The sequence below is a fragment of the Channa argus genome, chromosome 5, assembly GCF_033026475.1.
Source record: "Channa argus isolate prfri chromosome 5, Channa argus male v1.0, whole genome shotgun sequence".
NCBI lineage: Eukaryota > Metazoa > Chordata > Actinopteri > Anabantiformes > Channidae > Channa > Channa argus.
The window spans coordinates 6,806,992-6,831,075 of record NC_090201.1 but is presented as its reverse complement, the minus strand read 5'-3'; the positions used below and the strand labels follow the sequence as shown (position 1 = coordinate 6,831,075).

At 38.1% G+C, this 24,084-nt stretch overlaps 3 protein-coding genes across 4 annotated transcripts; all 3 read left to right on the top strand.

Moving 5' to 3' along the window:
- The first annotated feature begins 1,442 nt into the window (after positions 1–1,442).
- LOC137128089 (red-sensitive opsin-like) lies at positions 1,443–3,210 on the top strand. Its single transcript, XM_067505781.1, has 6 exons — positions 1,443–1,545; positions 1,825–2,121; positions 2,224–2,392; positions 2,523–2,688; positions 2,775–3,014; positions 3,112–3,210. Exons 1-6 carry the CDS (start codon positions 1,443–1,445, stop codon positions 3,208–3,210), a joined length of 1,074 nt encoding a protein of 357 aa, XP_067361882.1.
- Positions 3,211–5,111: 1,901 nt separating this feature from the next.
- gnl3l (G protein nucleolar 3 like) lies at positions 5,112–11,868 on the top strand. 2 transcript variants are annotated; one of them, XM_067505759.1, is made up of 15 exons: positions 5,112–5,202; positions 5,297–5,340; positions 7,347–7,457; positions 7,565–7,681; positions 7,780–7,863; positions 7,996–8,131; positions 9,270–9,373; positions 9,499–9,643; positions 9,729–9,816; positions 9,897–10,074; positions 10,161–10,303; positions 10,392–10,528; positions 10,899–11,065; positions 11,190–11,364; positions 11,748–11,868. In XM_067505759.1, exons 1-15 carry the CDS (start codon positions 5,190–5,192, stop codon positions 11,813–11,815), a joined length of 1,710 nt encoding a protein of 569 aa, XP_067361860.1. In that variant the 5' UTR covers positions 5,112–5,189; the 3' UTR covers positions 11,816–11,868. The 2 variants fall into 2 exon arrangements, with proteins under 2 accessions (XP_067361860.1, XP_067361859.1); XM_067505758.1 differs by having other exon boundaries at positions 9,469–9,643.
- Positions 11,869–12,147: 279 nt separating this feature from the next.
- tfe3b (transcription factor binding to IGHM enhancer 3b) lies at positions 12,148–20,385 on the top strand. Its single transcript, XM_067505109.1, has 9 exons — positions 12,148–12,307; positions 14,153–14,378; positions 14,476–14,700; positions 15,190–15,285; positions 16,635–16,746; positions 16,844–16,900; positions 17,164–17,239; positions 17,400–17,547; positions 18,121–20,385. The coding sequence occupies exons 2-9, from the start codon at positions 14,187–14,189 to the stop codon at positions 18,565–18,567; spliced, it is 1,353 nt and encodes a 450-aa protein (XP_067361210.1). The 5' UTR covers positions 12,148–12,307; positions 14,153–14,186; the 3' UTR covers positions 18,568–20,385.
- The last annotated feature ends 3,699 nt before the right edge of the window (positions 20,386–24,084 follow it).

Genomic DNA, 24,084 nt, shown 5'->3' with positions numbered 1-24,084 from the left:
TACTGCAGTGAGCCCTCTAATTGGAGGAGTTAAAGGTGTCTTATCACGTCACTACCTGAGACTATCAGTGTCCCATCTGTAGAACTTATACTTGTCCAATTAAGCTTTAAGACTTGTTTGTCCTTTTGTCTCCACCAAGGTCCACAGCATACCTGTCACATTCTGTGCTTGTAAAGAATTAGGTTTTTTGTAATTTAGAAAATTAACTTTAAATCATGCATTGATTTTCACACACACACACACACACACACACACACACACACACACACACACACACACACACACACATGTGTTTAAGGCAACACACACACATATGTGTGTATGTATGTGTGTTCCAAATGTATACATACAATTGGAAGCATTTAGAAACTGAAATAAAAATATCAGAGAAAACACAAGTAAAGTTTTTTCGATCTCTTATTATTTCTATATCTTCAAATCAAAAGTATGATGGGTTTTGATCCAGTGTCCTGTCTGTGGTTGTGTTTAAGGCAACAGCAGTTTAGGGAAAAGACTGCTGCATTGGTTAAATATAAATTAATACATTGTGTCTGAAGTCACTGTGGACTTATATTGTGTCATTATCCAAAGCATTTTCCAATGTTGCTTCTCATTCACCCATTGACACACACACACACACACACACATTCACACAACGATGGTGGTGACCGCTATACAAGGTGCTCATCAGACCCATCGGGAGCAACTTGGGGTTCTGTGTCTCGGTCAAGGACACTTCAACACGTAGCCTTGACCAATGATCGAACCCCTGACCCTGTGGTCCGTTGACAGCCTTACCAACTGAGCTACAGCCACCACAGCCCCTCTTGCTGAATTAAAGTAGACCAACATCTGTACCTGACTTAATAAAGTACCTTGACCAAACCATAAAAGGTTTTCATAATAGGAGGAGTTTTTATTGTAAGATTGACTATTATGGTGGAAAACAAACATGCTGTGTATGTCAAATAGGTTGTGAATATGTTATTGACATTTACATTAAATATATAGTCTTGACAAATATGCAGCAACCTATTAACAAATAACACCATATCTTTATCACTGAGCTTTAGAAAATCATTTCAGTAACAATGTTCTAATAAAATGTATTTTAAAACTTTGTAAATACAGCCTAATTTCTATCAGATAAAGTAACCACACCAGTAGTACAAATTTTAACTGAGCGGGTGGAAATTCACTGCTAAACAAGATTAATCTTATCCTATTTTCTGTCTTAACCTAATTAAGTTTTGCTTAATTACAGTAAATAACTTTATTGCTCTGTGGTTAAGTTTTTCTGCCAAGCGGCATGGCAACTAATCCTATCAGGGGTCAAAAACACAAGTATAAAAGCTAATGTCAGATGTGTGGCATCAGTCACCTAAGGAGGTTGCAAGTGACAAAAAAAGGCTGACAGCTGAGAGCCTCCTTCTAAGATCAGAATGGCAGAAGAGTGGGGAAAGCAGGTATTTGCTGCCAGGCGACACCATGAAGATACAACGAGAGAGTCTATGTTCGTCTACACTAACGCCAATCACACTAAAGGTAGAGTGTTGTTATTTTATATATTTTTTAATGATTTGCTGGGCGTGTTGATTATTTCAGTGAATTGTAAAAAAGTTTTAGTTTGAGTTGTGTGAATTAATGAAAAATAATTAAAGCATAAACAACCACCCAAGAATCAACCAAAGGCTGGCTGCCTAGCACAAATTTAACAAAGCTTTGTAAGTCAGTCAGTTATTAACTTACACATAAGCTATAATTAAATGAGAAAGTAGTGTAATGTTTTTCTTCAAAGACCTATGTGATTACTTCGGTTTCTAGGTCCCTTTGAAGGTCCAAATTACCACATTGCCCCTCGCTGGATTTACCATGTTGCAACACTCTGGATGTTTATTGTGGTCGTCGCATCAGTCTTCACCAACGGTCTCGTTTTAGTGGCCACAGCAAAATTCAAGAAACTCCGTCATCCTCTGAACTGGATCTTGGTCAATCTCGCAGTTGCTGATCTTGCGGAGACTGTTTTTGCCAGCACCATCAGTGTATGCAACCAGTTTTTTGGTTACTTCATTCTGGGTCACCCCATGTGCATCTTTGAGGGCTATGTTGTCTCAGTCTGTGGTAAGTGGTCACTTTTCATTCTCTTTAACGGAAAAGGGGAAAGAAGTTGTACTTACTTATCTATGTCTAAAATTATAAATGATTAATTACCTTTTAATATAGGCATCACTGGTCTATGGTCTCTGGCCATCATCTCCTGGGAGAGATGGATTGTTGTGTGCAAACCTTTTGGAAACACCAAGTTTGATGCTAAATGGGCCTCAGCTGGAATTATCTTCTCCTGGATCTGGTCGGCAATATGGTGTGCTCCTCCTATATTTGGCTGGAGCAGGTAGCCTGCTGATTTTTTTAATACTACTAATATAATGTACAGTTATACATGCAATGGTGAAGACAATAAGTGGGAAAAAAACTTTGAGCGTTGGAAGATGAACTAAAAACTGAACACTTTCTTGTGCCAGATACTGGCCTCATGGACTGAAGACCTCCTGTGGACCTGATGTATTCAGTGGAAATGAAGACCCTGGATGTCAGTCCTACATGATTACTCTTATGATTACATGTTGTATAATTCCCCTGGGGGTCATCATCTTGTGCTATCTTGCTGTCTGGATGGCTATCCGTGCTGTAAGTGCTGTCACCTGCACTTTTATTCCATGCATAAAGTAGTTAAAGCCAAGCAGACTCTACCAGTGTTGACTTGTCGATCACAGGTTGCCATACAGCAGAAGGAATCTGAATCAACCCAGAAAGCTGAGAGAGAAGTGTCCAGAATGGTCGTTGTCATGATTGGAGTGTACTGTTTCTGCTGGGGACCTTACACCTTTTTTGTCTGCTTTGCTGCGGCTAACCCTGGATATGCCTTCCATCCTCTGGCTGCTGCCATGCCTGCATACTTTGCCAAGAGCGCCACCATCTACAACCCAGTCATCTATGTCTTCATGAACCGACAGGTGAGCACCAGTCACAGTGTCGCAGTGAGCAACTTTCTTTATAAATCAGATGTGTTTGGTTTACATTTATCACACGTTTGTATTCTCTCTCTATCAGTTCCGTTCATGCATCATGCAGCTTTTTGGCAAACAAGTGGATGATGGTTCTGAAGTATCTACATCAAAGACAGAGGTTTCCTCCGTGGCTCCTGCATAAAGCTTTGTGTTCTCCATTTTGGAAAAAACTGAGAACCATTATAACTTGTACAGATATTATGTATTTTTTTTCTTTATCTCAATTTTTAGAAAAAGTATAGATTTCTTGCAAATATAAAAAAGGAAAAAAAGCACATAAAGCAAATAAACGCAAATTGAACTAAAAAAGGTTGAAATTTAGTGTTTTTTGTGTGACAATTATTTTAGTTTCTCCAGCACAAAACATTATACATATACCAATGGCCTCCTATTGCAAGTATTCAGTGTAGGAGAGACATGCATATAGTCTTTATAATGTTAGTTGGTCCAGGTCCTTTTTTTTGCTAAGACATTTGATGCAATACAGCTTCAAAACGAGGTTGTCTGGATATATTATTTTGTGAACATAAAACATAAATTTTTTAGTTTCCATTCACTACTCAGGGTTCCAAATACATGTTTTTTTTAGATGTCTTACATGTCTATATTAAGTATTAAGTTATTAATTTACATGACATGGAACTAAAAACCATAGCATTAGCATGTGTCTATAGTTAGTAGGATCTCAACAGAGGATCAGTGGGCTAGCAGATTGGAGCCTTCCCTGGATTTCTGTCTCATAATGATACATTACAAATTACACTTTTATCCAAAGCAACTTACAAGTGATGTACAAGGCAAGAATAAAATCAGTCAAGGAGAAAATATTAAAGCAAAGTGCCATGAGAAAGAAGTGTTTCTGATTCATGACATGCAAGTGCAAAAAAATGAAATAATAAAGATTTAAGTGCATAGCAAGTTGAGTTCTGTTTTCAGCAGTTGAATATTGGGAGTCAGACAAGCTATTTCTGTCTTTTACTAATTTTGAGAAAGTGCCTTTATTTCAACCTTGAAGTAAAGTTATGAATCAATTACTGTAATGTCAGCGAGACCTCACACTTTTCTGTGCATGCCCAAAATGCTACTAATAGGTTTTTTTAGCAACTTAACGGGTCAGCTTTTACATCCCACTCACCCTCTAGAGAACTCAAGCTTTCTGACCAGTGTGATAGAAATTTGTCTCTCTCCTTAGTCAAGTGTTACTAAAGTCAGCGTGATGAACCATCTCAGTTTAATACATGCCGGCATGGAGAAGAACATATGGATGTTGGTCTCTTCTGACTTGTATCTCTCAAACCCCTTCTATTTATACTCAAACCCAAAACAGGAACCACCCTCACAAAACATGACTGAAGAAACCAGGTGCACGCAGTTGACAGTCATCATTCTTGTCCCTTTCTTGGTTATCTGAAGATGTCAGTTGTGAAGCTATAAAACCCTTTTATTGCACCTTCTTGTAGATCTTGTGACCCCAGGACCCACTATCTACTACATTGCTTTGGGCCTTGTAACAAGAAAGTGCCTACAGTGATCTTAAGCAGTTCTCTAAACATGACACAACCTGTGACTTCTTGTCCTCTTTGGGACCTCTTCAACAAGCTCATCTTGGTTGACTGTTTGCTCAAGGGGGACTGTGCTTTTAGGATATGAATACTAAATTGTGCAATAGTCTACCCCATGTACTGTGTGTACTGTTGTACAACAACCCTCTGTAAAATAAATTAAAGGTATTAGAGGGCAGAATCAGGAAGAGGCCAAGGTTAACACCAGTAGTAGATTAATGTTTTCTCACAACAAAGATGTGATAGAGTTAACTGCAGAGTTGCCGCACACTTGGATGTTTTATTTTTAGTGATCCCTCAACTATTTTAATGCCACCAGCAGTTGATAATTATTTATTGATTGGTTGATCGGTTGGCCCCTTCTAAATGTTGTAGTTTACACTAAATTGTCATACGTTGTTATTTTTTTTCGTGAAAGAAAAAATGTAACAATGGAAAACGTTGAATTGGTTGGCCGAGCTCTTTTATTTTGACAATTAGGCGGATGTTTTAGGTGACGTCAGAGAAAGCGCATTTCCACCCTGTAGTCGCACACGTGAACCGTGAAGTCGGAGAAGAAATGTCCAAAGCTAGTACGTATTTGATAGGTTTTGACGAATGTCAGGTAGTCATTAAATAAAATTGGGCGTTTTAAATGGACACTGACGTTATTTTTACATTTTACAGAACAAAAGCGAGCCAAACGTCTCGGCTTCCTCGGCAAATTTAAGGTAAACGGCGCCCTGCTAACGTTACTTAACTTTACTCCTGTTGTTTTGGCTGCAATGGTGACTGTGCTAACCGCTGACCATCCTCTGTTGTTGCTCATATATAACTTAACCTAGCCTTTGAAAACAGAAAGGATTTGTGTCAGACACGTGTCTTTGTTTGAAAATGTGAGCAACAGTAAGGGCATATGAGGCCTAAAGTGAAATTAAATAGTGGCATTAAAATCTGTATAACATACTGTATAAATATGTCTTCGGGAAAACTGATGACCTTCAAATAGGGCAAGATAGATGCTTTGTGAGGTTGAAGCTTGTTAATGGCAGACAACACATGATGTGGTTGTAAACAAAGAAAAGGCTTATCTGATTGTCATAGATGATGGACACTAAATCCCAAAAGCCATTAATGTTAAGTCTCCCCCAGCACAGTCAAATCTGCTAATTTACATCTGTATGGTAAATTATTTGGCCAGATCATCTCTGTGTTTATGCATATGTTTTAGAATTAGATGGTAATATTCTCGGTCTCAGGAAAAATCTGTGGTTACTTATAAACCTGCTGTCGACAACATGGTCTGTGGAAACCACCTGACTTGTACCCAACCCCACCAACCTCAATGGACAAATGAAGAAGCTAATCTAAATGCTATTTATTTATTTTGGAAACAACTGAAATGGCTGTGCTGTATGAACTATGTGTGTTCAAACCTCATTGGTAATGCATGTTTGTTAAAAATGCAACTATGTTTTTTCTTCATAATGTATTTGCTTAACTAAGAATCTCAGTGTTTCAGTTTAGACAGTATAATAAAATAATATATATAATGTATATAATAAATCTCCATGAGAAGAAGCAAATGCCTTTTTCTGTTTGATAATCTTCCTTAACTTTGTGTTGCGTTACAAATGTGACTATTTCTTGTAGGGCTACAAAATTATGGCAAAAATCTGAATCACACAAAATTGCTCATTGATTTTTAGAATCACTATGCATTTATTGCACTTTTTAAAACTCTTTTTTTGGTCCATTTTTCTTTCGACTCCAAATAGATAAAATAAGTGTCTCTTCAAACTGTGTATTTATGTCAATGACTGCGTTTATATGCATAACAAAGGTACTCAGAGAAATGAGCTTTCTCAGGTAATCAAGGAACGGTGTTTACACACACTTAACTAATCTGGTTACTGGATACACAAACATACATGGAGCAAGACTAACCTGATATTTCCTCCACCTCTAATATAAGCGTGGTGCACATATTTTAACTGTATAGTGACAGAAAATGATGCTTCATAATTTTGAGTGAAAAAGTGGGAGATACACGCAGCCCATCCACAAAGAGAATTTCAAAAAATAAAATCAGCGAGGGGAAAGTGTCTTATTTAGACTTCTACAAGGTACTTCTCTGCAGCCTTTTGTTACGCACATGCACAGTTGGAAAAAGCTGATTGGAAACCTAGTTATATGTGTACGTGGCAATGAAATCGGCGTTCTCCAACAGAAATCAGGTTTCTCTAATTCCCTACTCTGAAATGCAAACTGGGAGCTATATTTTATCAATTGATTTAATCCCAAAATAAATTATTCCAGCTGTTGAATCTTCAAAGTATAAATTTACTTTCAAATTAATTCCCTTCATCCCTCCAGCTTCTTACTTCTCAAGAGCAAAGTGTCACACTGGTTTTACTGCACTACTGCTGGCAAGGGGCTGTCAGAGGAATACAATGAGTAAACTTTATTTTATACAGACTGTTCCTTTAAAAAAAAAAAAATACCAACTCAGTTTAGCTTAGTGGAACAACTGCAGTTTATTTGCTCAGAACAAGTTTTGTACACTTTCTTACAGTGTAGTCAGAGTTACTGTGCAGGTATTTATAAGCCACCCTAACTGGAAAAACACACTCTTTAAGCCTTTACAAAGCCTCATATATGTGGTGGTAATACGGTTATATTGAGATGGTATGTAATGACTACACAAAATACATTATTATGCAACATTTGACTCCAGGTTAAAGATGGACAAAAGGGTGATTCATCAGGGAGGACAAAGACTACAGAGCAGTCAACTGTGCAGCATGTCAAAGATCAAAGAAGGCCTGAAGAAATCAGGAAGCAAAGGGTAAATATGTTTGAATATCATGTCTGTACTTGGATTCAAGGTTACATTATTAAATTATTATTTTTTTAAGGTAAACCATTGTATCTAATATTATCTTCCCTACTTAGCTCCAAGACCTCCAAGAAAAGCAGAAAATGTCTAGAGAGCGAGAGATGATGAAGAGGAGGAACTTGCAAAGCTTTCAGAGTGACATCCTACAGCGACAAAGAGAGTTTGAGCAGAGGGTAAAATGTCAGCTAATGTCAGTGGAAGTGGACTCCGTTAGAGTGACTGCCTACTATGCTAATTGTGGTGATTTCTGGTTTCTGCTTTCCGTTCACAGGAGACTGAGCTGCAGAGTTTAGAGAAGCATGTTAATTTTGAAAATGAGAATTCAAGAAAGGCATATTACAGAGAATTCAAAAAGGTACATCCCTTATACATTTCACAAACTGGAACATATTTGATAAAGTAACTACTCCCCCCCCCCCCCCTTCTTTTTTCACATTAATTACATGCTTCCATAAACCAAGCAGCTGTTGTGTTTTTATTTTATAAGGTAGTAGAGGCCGCAGATGTAATTTTGGAGGTTTTGGATGCACGTGACCCTCTTGGCTGCCGGTGTCCTCAGGTGGAGCAGGCAGTCATTCAAAGTGGGACAAACAAGAAGATTGTTTTAGTCCTTAATAAAATTGGTAAGTTATCAAATTAGCATTATTGCCTATCTTTCTGTATATTTGATTGGATAACAAAGTACTTCTTGCATATCCAGCGCACCAGATCTGTCTGGTAAATAAAGGTTACTAAATCCAAAAAAAAAAAAAAATGCACCAATGTTTTTGTGCTAAATATTTAATGGTTTAATGAAAGAACATGGTTTGTTATCCTTATATATTTAAGGTCAGTGAATTTCTTAAAGACAAAAACCAACACTAAATGTATCTTGCTAAGTATTAGTTGTGTAACTAATGCCGGATTCACCTTATTTGCCTGTGCTGTAGACCTCCATTGTTGTCTGGAAGCTATTAAACACACATCAATGAGTCACATCTTATAGCTGTGTGACATGTTTCTTTATTTCAAAAAATAGGGGCACTGTGGTTTATCTGTAAACAATTTCACAGACTAATAACGACCATTACTTTCATGTTCTCTCGAGAGCAGTTCCTGTAAAGCAGGGGTCACTGCACGTGCTTTGACAAGTGGCTGTTTTTACAGTGAGTGTATAGCTTGGGACTGATTCAAAGAAGCGTACTTTTACGACTGAGTGAATTCAGAACAGCACATACAACAGACATGCTAAGCAAGGTGAGTCCCAGGGAGAAAGCTGACACTAAGTTAACCCATCAATTGATAGTGAGAAGTATCAAGTACCCCAAATATGAACATATGTTAGCCTCCACAATAAATTTACTATCTGTAATCAATGCTTAGCAATGTCAAGGAAGGGGAAAGAGAATGGTACAATGAATGGGAGACTGTTAAGTTTGTAAATTTGAAAGGTTAGAGCAGATGGTGAATTTTTACATTGTGAACTATGTTGTCAAGCATACACATTGACCTCAGGATGGTGTGAAAGAGATGTCCGTTGTTACTGTATAGCTGTTAAAAACTACTGTCACTCAGCAAATAGGTGTGGTTCACTGGTGTATTTTTAATAGATTTTGCACAGCAGAAAATGGCTATGGCACAGATGCAAAATTAAAAATTAGATGTTAATACTAAGTAACATACATTTATTATTGGTTTTAGGCTTTAGGTTTCGTGGGATTTTTTGACAATTAATCAATTTTTTGACCCTTTGGAATTGCTTTGTTTTTTTCTTGATTATAGATCTGGTGTCAAAGGAAATAGTGGAAAAGTGGATTAAGTACCTTCGTAATGAGTTTCCCACAGTAGCTTTCAAAGCATCTACTCAACAACAGAACAAAAACTTGGTATGAAGTTAATTATTTGTTTTGTCAGTGTAAAAATGTGTGTGTCTCAAATGCTTAAAACTACACAAGAAAACAGTTTTACATAAACACTCCAGTGTTTTACCTCTGTCTTCTGCTATGGCCAGAAACGCAGCAATGTTCCAGTGACACAAGCCACCACAGAGCTCCTCAACAGCAGCGCATGTGTTGGTGCAGACTGTTTAATGAAACTACTCGGCAACTACTGCCGCAACCTAGACATAAAGACAGCCATCACTGTAGGTGTTGTAGGTAAGCACTTGATTCATTAAAAAGCTTTTTTTTGTTTATAATTTGAAATTATTAAAAAAAAAAATTCTCATTGCTGTTTTTGTAGGTTTTCCTAATGTGGGAAAGAGTAGTTTGATCAATAGTCTGAAGCGGGCACGGGCGTGCAGTGTTGGAGCCACACCTGGAGTTACTAAGTAAGTGTTCAATAAGTTGTTTCAGTGGAGGTTTTTTTTTTTTTTTTTTTTGGTTTTGCTCATGGGTCTGTGGGATTTAGGTGTCTTCAAGAGGTGCATTTGGACAAACATATCAAGCTTCTGGACTGCCCTGGCATCGTCATGGCAACTTCAACGACTGACGCAGCAATGATTCTTCGTAACTGTGTGAAAATTGAACAGCTCGTAGATCCCCTTCCACCTGTTGAAGCCATCCTGCGACGCTGCAACAAGGCACAGGTTTGTCATCTCATCCTTGCGAGTAATATTTCTGTTGCCACGTTGTGTCTCTCAACACCATTATACTAATAATGCTGGATGTACAGATCATGGAGCACTATGGTGTTCCAGACTTTCACACTGCTTTGGAGTTTTTGGCATTGCTTGCTCGACGCCAAGGCAAGCTAAGAAAGGGAGGACTGCCTGACACTGATAAAGCAGCAAAGAGTGTGTTAACGGATTGGACAGGGTGTGTACAATGTCAGAATTGATAACATTATGAATGACAATCAAGTGAATTATGCAGTGTGTTAATTTGAGTATGTAATGTTATTTAGAGGAAGGATCACCTACTTCACGCATCCTCCAGAAACGCACACCCTCCCCACACATGTCAGTGCTGAAATTGTTACCGAGATGGGGAAAGCTTTTGACTGGGATGAGCTTGAAAAAGGAAATCAGGAGGTTCTTGCAGGTACGTTAAATGGTCAAAGAACACACACAGAACAAAATGATTTTTACTTAAAATAATTCCCAGAAATCACCTTTAGTATTGTTTGGTGGGATCTGAAGCTCTCAGAAGATAAATTTAAATAATCTGCATGGCTAGACACCTCTGAATTGAAATGAGAAAATGTTTTTTCAGCATTGGCTTTTAAACATGCTTTGTCCATGTTGGCACTGGTTTAAAAAAATATCACAGATACATGAATTTAGAGAATAGGAAGGTGGGTGGTTCCTAAGATTATATTGATCTCTTCATGTTGTCTTATTTGTTTTGACAACACCCTATTTAAACAATAGTTGCTGCATATCTGGATTTGAATGATATGACTGTGTTTTAGATTCATTTTATCCTGACGTACAAATGGGATTCTGCATGGAAACCACTGGAATGACACAAGGTGGTCAGAGTGAAGCTCCATCTGACCTGGAAATAGAAAGACAGTCAGTGGAAGAACCAGAATCAAAAGACGAAACAGAATTTATGGAGGACGACCAGGACCCAGAGGTTAGAAACAACACTGTGCTAACACTAAGTTTTGACTGAATTACAATATGCTACACCCCTAATGATTGTAAAATGGTTTATTTGACTCACTCTTTATTTCTGATGTTATTCTCGCTTAAAAAAGTTTGGACCCATGACAGTGGAGATAAAATCACAGAAGTTAAAGACTGACTTGCCTGCAAATGATGCTGCATCCAGGGCTCCAGATTTGAATGATATCTTGAATGTAGATCCTCTGCAGCAGGGCCAGGCACTTCTGGCTGCCAGCAAGAAAAAGAAAAGGCAACAGAAAAGAGCTGGTTTGTATATGTGCCCAGATTAATGTTGTTCTTCAATTTCTTAGTAGTGTGGTGCGTTCATGGTGCGATTCCTTCATTCCTTATATAGTATTCTAATATAACTTAATTGGTAGCATTGTCAGAAAAAGGCAAATTCACTTGATTTACTCAGTTCTCACTGACACAGAAACATAAATAGTGCTAAAGACCATTTGTGGCTTTACCCTTTTGGAGATAAAATATACTCCAGCATTATTTTTGTTGACACACCTGAGATGAAGCCTTTCCCGACACAAAAAAGATTTCCATTATGAAATTAACTGCATTGTTTTCTCTTATCTAAAATGTATTATAATTAATCAGCAAGTAAACCTGATCTGTTTTTCTGTTTCTTTCTTCTGCAGACAAAATTGCCACCAAACTCTCAGACACATTGACATCTGCAATGGACTTCTCATTTTCAGACAGATGATTATTAAATATTAATAATATATGAATATATTATTAAAAAAAATATTAAAAATACATTGTGTTTTGCCTTTGTGTGGTTTTAGTATTTGATTTCACTTAAATGTGTCTCAGTACACATGTAAAAATGTAGCTGGGAGATATCCTTTAGTTATAAAAATTCAGCCATTGCTGGACTCTTACAAACGTCAATGAGCATTTTTTTAATTTTTTTTACGGATGCAGCTGAGCTGGTTTGTATTAAAATAGCAGAGCAGCTGGAGCAAACGTGCCGCACACCTGCAGCCGAGGGCCGTGTTGAAAATACACTACAGTATGAGCTGTCAACAAGTTCCGGGTAATAGACGTCTGATGACCTCAGCCCGTCGGCCCGAGGTAAACAACAGTATTGAGCGCCGTGGTTAGCTCGTGTTCACTGACTCGGGGAAATGGCAAAGGAAGCGGACGACTTTGGGGATCTATGAATATGATTACACAAGACAAGTGTATTACTACGGTACGGATTTATCTGTGTTTGTTTTTAATAGTGCTATGCGTCATGTCTGTTAGGGGGAACTGACAGGCTAGCTCGTTAGCTAAGATGCAACTTCCTATTTTTAGTTCGCCGCGACTGTATCTTTAGGTTACTGCTGAAATACCACTGTCTTCCAAATATATATTTCTAACTATCTTACCTCCTTTTGGCTGCTGGTAAGTTCGTACAAAGCGTGTAAATGTGCGCAGACGTGGGCCCCAGAACAGCACTGGGCTGTCAAGTGAACTCCGCTAACTCGCGGCGCTACAATAACGCTACAAATAGGCGAAAATAGCGATTACGAAATCCGCTAAACGCACTTAGCTGTTAATGGACTATCCAGAAATGAATGGGACATAAAGTAAACCAGGGTTTTACTGTAATTGGTCAGCGCACTTCGACCACTGTCATTTTAATTCAATAATACTGACCCACAGGAAGAAGCCATGTTGACAGACAGCTAATGTTATGTACGCCGCTCACATGTTACACAACTTGTACCGTGTTCTGAAATAATTTTAAGAAAACTCATCCATTAGTCTAACATTACAGAGCCTACACTATATACATAAAACGCAACAAAATTGCGCAAGAACCACCTGGTTAGTAAGCGTGGTAACGTTATGTCAAAAGTGAACAGGACGATTCAAGGATGCAGATGTGTATCTGACGCCTGCTTTGTTCACAGCAAAGTTTCTTGATTGTGCTTTTTGCCAGATAGTAATAGTTAAACAATGATCTGACCTGGCCAGGTTCCTTGTTAGTAATATATAGTAAGAACTCAGCAAGGTGTCAATCATCAGACATTTCTTTATGCATAAACGAAATGTAAGCAATGGGTTGTGGGCACATGATCCTGTAGTTTCTTTATAAAGTTATGCTTCACCTCATTAGCTACATTCAGTGCAACGTGTTGAGCCATCTCCCTTCCTGTCTTTACACCATCAGCACATATGAAATGATACATCAGCTTGAGCTTAGCAGTAGGTTCAGTAACAGCCAGTGTGGAAAGCTATTTTGAAATGCAGGATGTTGGCAACTTGATCTGTGAGGTGTCATCGCTTTGACTGTGTCTTGCTCTTAGATGTTTCATATTCACACTTTTGTGGGGGAAAAACAATGGAGCCTTCCGGAAGTAAGTCAGCAGTTTTGAGAAACTGGTTCCCTTTCCAAACTTCCAATTTACCTTACTGTAGCTTTTCAGTTTCAACAGAACTGTTGAAACTACTACAGTAAACTTTTCAAACTTTTTTACTTGTTTATTTGTCTTTGCTATTTATTTCTCTTTAGGTTCTGGGCAGCACTATAGAAACACTGTCAGGTCTGAGAGTAGAGAACCTATCTGATCTGAGCCAAATAAAAATGAAAAGGAGAGACTTACGCAATATCCACCCTGTAACGTTAAAATGTATCTTTGTGCCCGTTTTGTGTTGACTAACAGCTCTTAGATACTTTCAAAAAAATGAACTCTACAAATGCTGTGTAAGCAGGGACACACACTGGATCAAATTCAACAGGGCCTCACAAGAGAAAAAACGGCCCTTTATCCTGCAGAACTCAAGTGATTTTTACGTAATTTAAGCATTTTTGTTAGTGACATTTTTATGTAGTTTTAGTTCATTTTGAAACATGGTATATACGTTTATTTGTCTTTATTGTATATTTGATTCTATTTTTAATATTTTCTTTCAATCCCAGTTAACTATAATAGCACTGGTTTTGTTGTATAATCTAAACAGCGTTGTCTATTTATGGTCCATTTTTTATTTAAGTGGCATTACAGAGTCTAAAATACTGATCTTAACTATATATAACACTTCTTTGCAGCTCCATCCCTAGATCTGGATATATTTCCTCAGCCATGTCGTCACGTGTGTTGCTGCGGCAGCAGCTGATGCGAGAACAAGCCCAGGAGCAGGAGAGACGTGAGGCCCAGCAGCAGGCCTCTGCCTCTCAGCTCCGAGCCTCTGACTCCACTCCAGCGATCTCTGTCACACTGCCCCCAAATGCTGCAAGACCCCCTCCAGCACAGGTGCCAGTGGAGGTGCTGAAAGTAAGAGCTTCCTTTTCGTGCACGTTAATCACTTGTTTTCTTTATTCAGTGAGTTTATTACAGAGCACAGTCCATTAACAAGTGTTTAAATTAATAGGTACAGACCCACTTGGAGAACCCAACCAAATACCACATCCAGCAGGCACAGAGGCAACAGGTGAAGCAGTACCTTTCCACCACTCTGGGCAACAAGGCCGTCACTCAGACGCTGGGCGTATCACCCTTGCCGCAGTCCAGTTCTGCCCCTGAAGTTGTAACCACTGCCAGCAGTGCCCCCAACAGTCCTATGGCTCTGCTTAACATTGGCTCCAACAAGGAGGAAGTATGGAAAATTCCTGTCTTAATACCAGTGGTTTAAATGCTTTAGTTTGCTCGTCCAGCCTACTACACCGCCTTGTAATACTTCTTGCTGTTCTGCAAACCTACAGTGCATTTTTAAAGAAGTTAAAAGTTTAGCCTTCTGCTCACTTCTTACCTAATTACTTTTTGTTTGTTCTGTAATAATGTGCCCAAAGGTCCCAGTGTGCTGATGCATGCCTTTTGTCATTCCCCTCTTTGGCCTGATGTCACAATATGATGTTAAATACTGCACCTACTGTTTAACCATACCGGCTCTCCTGCACACCTCTGTCTTTGAAATAAGACCCCTCAGATTCGTATAGATTGCATTACATTAAATACAATACATTAAATAGGTTTAGTCTAAGCATTCAGTCTTTTCAGATGGTTTAAATAAAAAAGGAAACTATACTGTATAAATGCATGTTGATTAATGTCACACTACTGTGTTTCTCTGATCTTCTTTATCTAGATTGACGATGTGATCGACGACATCATTAGTCTCGAATCCAGTTTTAATGATGACATCATAACGTTGATTGACTCGGGTCTTCAGTTGCCTAGCACGGTATTATTACTAAAGTTTTTTTTTTTTTGCAAATGAGTTTGAATTTTTTCTTGAATTTTACAGTGACAGAGTTACATTATTTGTACCACATGTGTGGTACAAATAATGTTTATACTCAATAGTGTTTTTATGTAAATAGTCTTTCATGTATGAAAGTTTCAAGTTGTTGTGAGTAAATATACATTTCTGACACTCACCTACTATTCATCATAGAAGTGCTGCCTGGGTGGGGTAAAGCTATGGGAGGATACAAGACAGGGAAGAGCAGAACAGAGTGCATTGTGTTCATAAAACAGGCACATTTTAAAGCTGGCAGGTTAACTACGGGATTTCTAAAATCAAACAAAACTTGATATTTTCTGCCAAACACAAAATGGGAATTATGGTCATGCTGTTGGAGGAAAATCGAAAAAGTGAGGTAACTGCTCTGTGTGTGTTGTTTTTTTTTTTTCAGTTTGTCCCATTGAAATTGCACTAGGTATTGTTGTTAATGTGTCTTAAAATGACATTTTGTTTGTATTATATAAACAGAATTAGTTTAATGAAATTGTGTTTAAATTTGTAAGTTTGTTTTTCTAGCATCAATCCCAATTTAACCTTTCTTATACTGGGTATTTTCTGATGGCAAGTCAGAACTTATAATGAAATTTGTTCCAAAAGGCATCAGTGTTGCCTTTGCCTCTGTCCCCCATGAGAAATTCATGTATTCTAATTTGTGTTTTCTTTCAGTCTGGCTTGAGCTTTTAAGCTGGACAATCTCTACCTCTAAATCTATACATACAGTGTTAGCCAGGCTCAACCAGTGGCATTGAATGTACACTATTACTAGTTTAGAGTTGGGAAAAACTTCAATGAGTGGAGGGTGGATGAAATGAGAAGCGTTGCATTTTTTGCATGTTTCTGTCCATTTAACAGCTGTTTGATAACCCTCTGGTGTTGGTTCAGTACTGGCAGATATTTTGCATGTGCTCATTTCAAATATAATATAGCCTCCTCTCTGCTCTTCTCCACGCTGTGTGAGCAGATCACACCTTTCCACTAGAGTGGGACAGAAAGAAGAGAAGCGAAGTTAAGAACGGCACCAGTACAGTAATATCAAAGAAGGATCAGGATTTGCCAATACAGATGTTTTTAAATAATTTGGGCCAATGTGCAGCATGTAGTAGCAATTATTAGATGGCACAAAAAAACAGCTCTTATTCTATTTTAAGTTCAAGAAACAGGTTGGTTTAGAACAAGCAGGATTGGGGAAGACATCCTTTTTACATATTTGCTTGCGGGTTTTTGGCAATTGGTGACTTATGATGGTTTATGATTTATTTATGTTTTGAGTATGTATTTTTCTATAGCTTCCAGGAAACCTGTTGGATGTATATAATAGCCCTGGAATGGCAGCACCTACTCTCACTGTCAGCAACTCCTGCCCTGCTGATCTTCCAAAAATTAAAAGGGAAATTACAGGTGCAATAACTTACTTATACATGAGGTTTTTTTGTTTTTGTTTTTGTTTTTTAAACGCCATATAACATAAATACACTGATACACTTTTTTATTTCAGATACAGATGCCAAAGCACTATTAAAAGAAAGGCAAAAGAAAGACAACCATAACCTCAGTAAGTGAATTTTATTTTGATCACTTGTACTCCTATGGCTCATATGAATGTAGAAACATAACAAACAGAGATGGATTATATGTGACATCTAGAAAAGCTACATGTTTAAGGACTTTTTGACTGTTTAACCCCAGGACAACCTGTTTGATCTTGATCTGCATGTATACCAAATAATGCTTGTTTAGTGACAACAGTAATTGTTAGAGTTAAACCTATGTGTCGTTGTGTTCCCTCACTGCCTCTTCATTTATGCTTGTGTACAGTTGAGAGGAGGCGGAGATTCAACATCAATGACCGTATAAAAGAGCTAGGTACTCTGATACCCAAGTCAAGTGATCCGTAAGTGGTGTCTGCTTTGTTAGGAAATTCCTTATATTCTGCTGAATAACACATATAATGTGAATTTTGAGTGTCTCCAACTGTTGTGTAGTAAAACAATAACGATTTTTCCTTCTCTTCATTGCCTCCACATTGTTGTGTCATGTCACATTGATGACAGTGAGATGCGTTGGAATAAAGGCACCATTCTGAAAGCTTCTGTAGACTACATTAGGAAGTTACAGAAGGAGCAGCAGAGAGCGAAGGACATCGAGATGCGACAGAAGAAGCTAGAGCAGGCAAACCACAGTCTCATGTTACGCATCCAGGTTCGTGTTTGGTGTTCAGCTGTGTTAGAAGGTGGAATATCCAAGACTTGTAATACAACACATGCTGTATGTATTGCTTGACCAGGCGTAGCAGTTACATTTGGCTACATACCGTGAAGGTTGTTTCTTGTGCTCAACCAGGATGCACATGCTACAACACAACAATATTTATTAGACAAGGTATTTAGAACATTATCACTAACTGTATGTTATCGTGTGTGTTTGACTGAAATTTATGTTGATGCCTGGGCGTGTCTTATTAAATGAAAGGAGCTGTGTCCCAGGCAATTATAAGGCAGTAGGAAGGAAAACATTTTGTTTGTTCAAATGCTGTATGTTTTTTTTAAGTATAAACCAAATTGGTTTGCACGCAAACAATATAATGTAAAACTTAACTAGGTGAGATTTGTTAGTGGAAGTGCCTAACAATCTGGTGAATAGGTGATATTTCAGGCTATGAAAAAATATGTAGTTGACAAACCCTAAATGTACTTTTTAAAGGTTTATTATAGAGTAACACGTGCAAAATGCATACATCCCCTTGGAAATTAAATGTGGTGCTGTTCTTTGCAGGAGCTGGAAATGCAGGCACGGCTACATGGTCTGTCTACCTCTACCAGCATCTCCTCTGATCCCTCGCTGCTACAGCAGCAGACAGTCCCACAAAGCAGCCAGTCTCTGCCTCCCAGTGCCGGAGGAGCTTCCACTCCAAACCTGCTGAGTCTTGGAGCCATTGGACAGGGTCTGCCAGCTTCCTTTTTGTCCCCGCCTTCCTCTGACTCTCCTGCAGGAGTCACCCTCAGCAGCCCCCTGGACCTGGGCAGCCTGAGCTTCGCCGAGCTCGAAGACACCTCAGCATCGGCACTCTACCCTGATGTCGGTTTGGGAGACATTCTTATGGATGAGGGATGCACCTTGTCTCCAGAGAGAATGGCTGAGCCGCTCTTTTCTCCTTTGTCACCAGGTGCCTCTAAAACCAGCAGTCGCAGGAGCAGCCTTGAAATGGAGGAAGACTTCTGATGAACCCTGTGTGGTAGTCAGTGTCTGTGGGTATGGACATGAAAGTCGAGGAGTGCAGTCTATCCTTTGATATCATAAGTCTATTTATAGGACTGTAGAACTGAACTTAGAAATGCAAAACAAGCTAATATTAAGATCAGAATTAACATAAATGTTGCCTCTTTTTATTTTGCCATACAAACCTAATTATTCCTGTTTGGAGCAGGTCAGAATATTATATCTGGCTTTATAAATGCAATCTTACAAAAACAGAGTATTGTACAATAGGGTCACGGGATTAGCATTAAATACATAATACATTGTTGAATAATTTAGGATTTTCTTCAGAGATGTACTAGGGATAAAATGTTTGCTTGGATTTATCGTATGCTTATTTGTAGAAAACCGAGTTTTCCTTTTCATAACTAATCTAATAAGTGATGCAGACATACAGTATAGATAGATATATATAAATATAGATATATATAGATATATATTTGTTTGTTTTTTGTTTTGTTTTTTCAACTGACTGGAATCAGGGTTTGTTCATAGCAATTGCATGCTCATCCATGTTTGTTTCACCAGCAGCTACAGAAGGGATCTGTGTAAAATGAATTGGCACATTGTGAAATATTTACTGCATATTGTATATAAGAATATTTTATTTTGGGCAATTATATTGCACCTTATTTTATGGCAGTCTATGCATTTTATGAGAGCTTTTGTCTGTTTCTACTACTATTACACACAGTGGACAGCTATTGCCCAGGTTGCATGTATTTGTAATAAACATTGAAAGCAGTAGAAAATCACTTGCTGCTGTAGCTAGTTAGCCAAAGCAGGAGTTCTTCCAGAGTAGCTGGAGGAGTAACAATTTACAAATCAGCATTTTATTTTTGAATATATTCACTGAATCATTTGAAATGGAAGACATTTATCCTTTTGTAATAGTACTGTTGGTCATTACATATTTTTTGATACCTGAAAAGTAGTTTGATAAGTAGTTTCTCCTGACTGATGTGTCTTGTCAGTGATTGTCTCTGTTTACTTTGGTGATCACTGATTTTATTGGTTAGCATATTCTGCCAAGATTGTGGCATTTTTGGATGATCAAAAACGATATACACTGATCAGCCACAACATCAACGACACCTGATCGGTGTATTTAATATTTAGCGTTAGCATTATTGCTAAATGTAGTGTGAACTGTGAGGGTTTTTGACCTTATTTTAAACCAACCACTAGCCTCACTTCTGTAATAATAAGGTTTGTTGTGTGGAATCCACAGTTATTGTTCTAGGAAGGCTTTCGGTTTGTTAGTTGTTTAACACAACTTTATGTGCATTTAGTGAATGTGTACCTGCCTATGTGTATAGTTTTTTTTTTACACTGACGTACTGTATTTTTCCTTACAAAACAGCCTCCAAGTTATTGATACACCTAATTTTTCAACTTTTCTTTTAGCTGTGGTTACACAAAAACAAATTATCCCAATGCATCTGAACCTTTCGATGATAGTATTGTTTGCCACTGATTGAGGGTGATAAGGTTTTAAAATGTCCTGTTCCTTCTGAACACCAAAGTAATTTGTTTTTGAGCTAACAGCAGCTGTACTTCATTACTCAGTGCCGAAAATTGTACTATTCCACAAGAGGAAGAACGTAAAGTCAGCCTTTTCCTGCTCATACGTAATCATACTCCAAAATAGTATATAACAAACCACGTCTTATCCTGACATATAAATTTGAGTGCTAACAATGACTGTTAACCATACAATTTACAATTGTGTCTTGTTGACTTGCAGAAGATTTTAACAAATAAATAATGCCTATTGGTTTATGTCTGGATGTGATTATTTGCTGGTAGGCAGCATTAGTGATAAAGCATTTGAGAGATTTCCATAGCAAGGTCCAGGCACTCTGTGGCCTGGAGGCAGATGTCGCAAATGGGACAGTCAGACAGGAAGCAGCGGACACCCAGACATCTACAGAGGTCACAGTGGTGTGTGATGTCCACGAGAGGCTGCAGGGCAGTGGACTCACAGCCACACAGGGAGGAGCAGAGTGACCAGACACACTCGTTACACGCTCTCATTGTGGCCAAGAGACAGTCCAGTGGATGGCAGAAGAGGCAGGCCAACAGGATTGCAGCACAAAGGTCTCAAATAGATAAGAAAGGTAGCAAGGAAGAAATAAAGCAAGATAGGATAACTGTCTCAGTGCACATTAAAGGACGATCAATCAGCAACACAACACTTTAGTTTGCTCACCCTCTCCATCTGGCTCGGTGTTGACCTTTGTGGTTTGAAGACTTTGACTCCTGCTGATTGATGTGAATGAATGACTCCCTCCATAGACTGCACATGTCTCCATGGAGGAAGGCAGCAGGGTACACAGAGGTTTTGGCTGCTCTTCAGCTACAGAGCTTGGGCTACAGATGGACACTGTCCTAGTCACTCCACGTTTTGGGTTGGATTCATCTGAAATCTCTGCACCAGATACAAAAATGAACAAATCATTAAATCTGCTTCTGTCTGCCATTATTACACAGTTGTCTGAAGCGATCACAATATATTTTTTATCGAGTACTTTGCCTAAATACAGCTAGTTTATCTATTATGCTGTTTTACACTCAACTATGCTTTAACGTCTGACACTGTATTTCTTACTCCACTACATTTATACAGCTAGTTACTGTGAGGATCGAGGTTTTACATTTTACATGAGTGCGTTTTAAGATTGAATGAAATAAACAACCTCACAGTATAAAAGTAGTAAGTGACCATTATCTTATTAACAGGTGATCTATTTACAGCAGTTCGTGTATAAAAACAACCCAGTAACATAATGTCACATCATTTGGGTTCATTCTGCATAATGAGAGCTCTTCATACATGAAATATGTTTTTGCTGTAAATTTTTCTAGTGTTTATAGCAGGATGCATAATTGTAATTGTAATAGATCATGTTGATTTGACGTAAAAGATGTGAATATTCTTTCCATAATTGTTATAGGTCATCGAGAAAAAGGTACCTGTGATTTTGTTTGCATGCACAGAGATTTCCGTCAAAGACATGTCAGTATCCTCAGTGGAGATCTGCCTTGAAAAACTGGTGACTTCACTCAAGAGTTCTGCACATCAAGAGACAGAAATCATACAGATTTTTTACTATACAACAAAGTTACAGATTCATAAACAACTGCAGTCCATCACTCACAGTTAATATGTTGTTGGTTAACATACCTGCAGTGACGCTGTCGGCTCCAATGGGAGACTTAATATCTGTGTTTTTAGGGTCATGGAACTGTATTTTGCTCTCTTGGCTCTCATCCATGTTTTCATTCATATGAACACAATTCAGTCACGGGATCCAATTAAATGTCTCATCTGCTTCAGGACAAGAAAAAATTGAAATGGTAAAGAACGACACGATCTCTTGTATTACTTTAATAATTATTCTACTTCCAAACATTGTAGTATATGAATGCACACACAGCTCAGAGTCAATTCTATTGCTGAGGTCTCATAGTTGTTAGTGATGAGTGGACAGTTTGAAAATTGCAGAGAAGTTAATCTATTATTAATGCCCTATTTGAACATTTATAATGTACATGAAAGGTTGCACACAGGCATTCCAACAGTAATATGAGAATGTGTGATCCTTATTTTGCTGTCATCAATAATTAATTTAATTCAAGTAATACTCACCTTAAGTAGCATATGAATGTAAGATTTTAGTAAAATGACCATAAGAAAAACTAATGGTGTTCAGCTATGTAAAGTATACGTTCAGTTGCTACCATTTGATAAGCATGGACTAATGAATTAGAATACACGGGATGTAAATAGTATCCAAAGTAAAATCATGTCAATTTTAGATATAATTTAAATCTTTAATCTAATAAACTGAATCAGTATCCAGAGCCATGGAATCTTGTAAATGTATCTAAATCTGATTCATTGTTGAATATCCAATTTTTGTTTGTATATAAGCTTTGTATATAAGCTTTATAACAAAAATATTGCACTTACCAGATCATATTTTAGAAGTTGAGGCTTCAGCATTGAATCTTAATCGAAGACATATTCTTCAGTGGCCAGTCAGCTGTCAGCAGTGAAGATTTAACGGCATCACAAAACAGTTTTTTTTTCACAGCCTCTCTCTCTTCTCTCTCTGTGTGAGCATGTGTAAAAGCTAGAACAAGAATGGTTAGATTAATGTTGCAGTTTTTGTAAATATTTATTTCAGAATCAGTTTTATTATCCTTATTAAGTATGCAAGCAAAAAAAAAGACTGTGTCTTGGCATTTCTCCAAAAATATGACACGGAGGGATAATGATAAAAACAGTGTCCAATAAAAAAAAATCAAGACAAAACAAAGATATTCTATTTAGACAATTATTATTGTAAATTATGTACAATTTGAAATAAATATGACTTGAGCAGTGAAAAGTGTGAAGAATATTAAGCTTTGTTTCAAGTGTTTGTATGAGTATACAAGAGTACAAAATGCAGTACTCTTGTATACTAGTGTATATCTAGTGTATCGTGTTTCAAAATTATAATAGTTGAAAGTGACAGTGTATGAATAAAAAGTTTAACAGATTACAACATTTGTACGTATTGTGTATATTCTGTAGAATGCAAGTATTTCCTTCCTCGGACAATATTGCAGATTGTGGAGGTGGAGGAAAATCTAGAGAGGTGGAGGTCTGCTCTGGAAAACAGAGGAATGAAGCTTAGCCGCAGTAAGACAGAATACATCTGTGTGAATGAGAGGGACCCAGGTGGAAAGATGAGGTTACAGGGAGCAGAGGTGAAGAAGGTGCAGGACTTTAAGTACTTAGGGTCAACGGTTCAGAACCAAGGAGAGTGTGGAAAAGAGGTGAAGAGGCGAGTGCAAGCAGTTTGGAACGGGTTGAGAAAAGTGTCAGGTGTGTTGTGTGATAAAAGAGTATCAGCGAGAATGAAAGGAAAAGCTGTTCAAGACGGTGGTGAGACCAGCGATGTTGTTCGGCTTAGAGACAATGACACTGAAAAAAGACAGGAGGCAGAGCTGGAGGTAGCAGAGCTTAAGATGTTGAGGTTCTCTTTGGGAGTGACGAGGATGGACAGGATCAGGAATGAGGACATCAGAGGGACAGCTCATGTTAGATGTTTTGGAGATAAAGTCAGAGAGGCCAGATTAAGGTAGTTTGTACATGTTCAGAGGAGAGATGGTGAATATATCAGTAGAGGGATGCTGAGGTTGAAGTTTCCAGGCAGGAGGTATAGAGGAAGACCAAAGAGGAGATCTGTGGATGTAGTGAGAGAGGAGGATACAGAGGACAGGGTTAGATGGAGGCACATGATTCGCTGTGGCGACCCCTGAAAGGGGGAAGAAGAAGAAGAAGAAGAAGAAGAAGAAGAAGAAGAAGAAGAAGAAGAAGAAGAAGTAGAAGAAGAAAAGTCCACCTGTGTAACTAACGCTGAAGGAATGTTGTATTTCCACCTTAGCTCCGGTAGGTGGCGATATTGAGAAGTTGGAGGATTATTT

Excerpts from the sequence above, each read along its gene's own strand:
- LOC137128089 (XM_067505781.1), top strand. The coding sequence starts at position 1,443 with ATGGCAGAAGAGTGGGGAAAGCAGGTATTTGCTGCCAGGCGACACCAT. Across the intron at positions 2,393-2,522 it reads CCTATATTTGGCTGGAGCAG|ATACTGGCCTCATGGACTGA; the intron begins GTAGCCTGCTGA and ends TTCTTGTGCCAG. Across the intron at positions 3,015-3,111 it reads ATGTCTTCATGAACCGACAG|TTCCGTTCATGCATCATGCA; the intron begins GTGAGCACCAGT and ends TCTCTCTATCAG.
- tfe3b (XM_067505109.1), top strand. The coding sequence starts at position 14,187 with ATGTCGTCACGTGTGTTGCTGCGGCAGCAGCTGATGCGAGAACAAGCC. Across the intron at positions 15,286-16,634 it reads GTCTTCAGTTGCCTAGCACG|CTTCCAGGAAACCTGTTGGA; the intron begins GTATTATTACTA and ends ATTTTTCTATAG. Across the intron at positions 17,240-17,399 it reads ATACCCAAGTCAAGTGATCC|TGAGATGCGTTGGAATAAAG; the intron begins GTAAGTGGTGTC and ends CATTGATGACAG.
- gnl3l (XM_067505758.1), top strand. Across the intron at positions 7,458-7,564 it reads AAGAAATCAGGAAGCAAAGG|CTCCAAGACCTCCAAGAAAA; the intron begins GTAAATATGTTT and ends TTCCCTACTTAG. Across the intron at positions 9,374-9,468 it reads AACAACAGAACAAAAACTTG|TGTTTTACCTCTGTCTTCTG; the intron begins GTATGAAGTTAA and ends TAAACACTCCAG.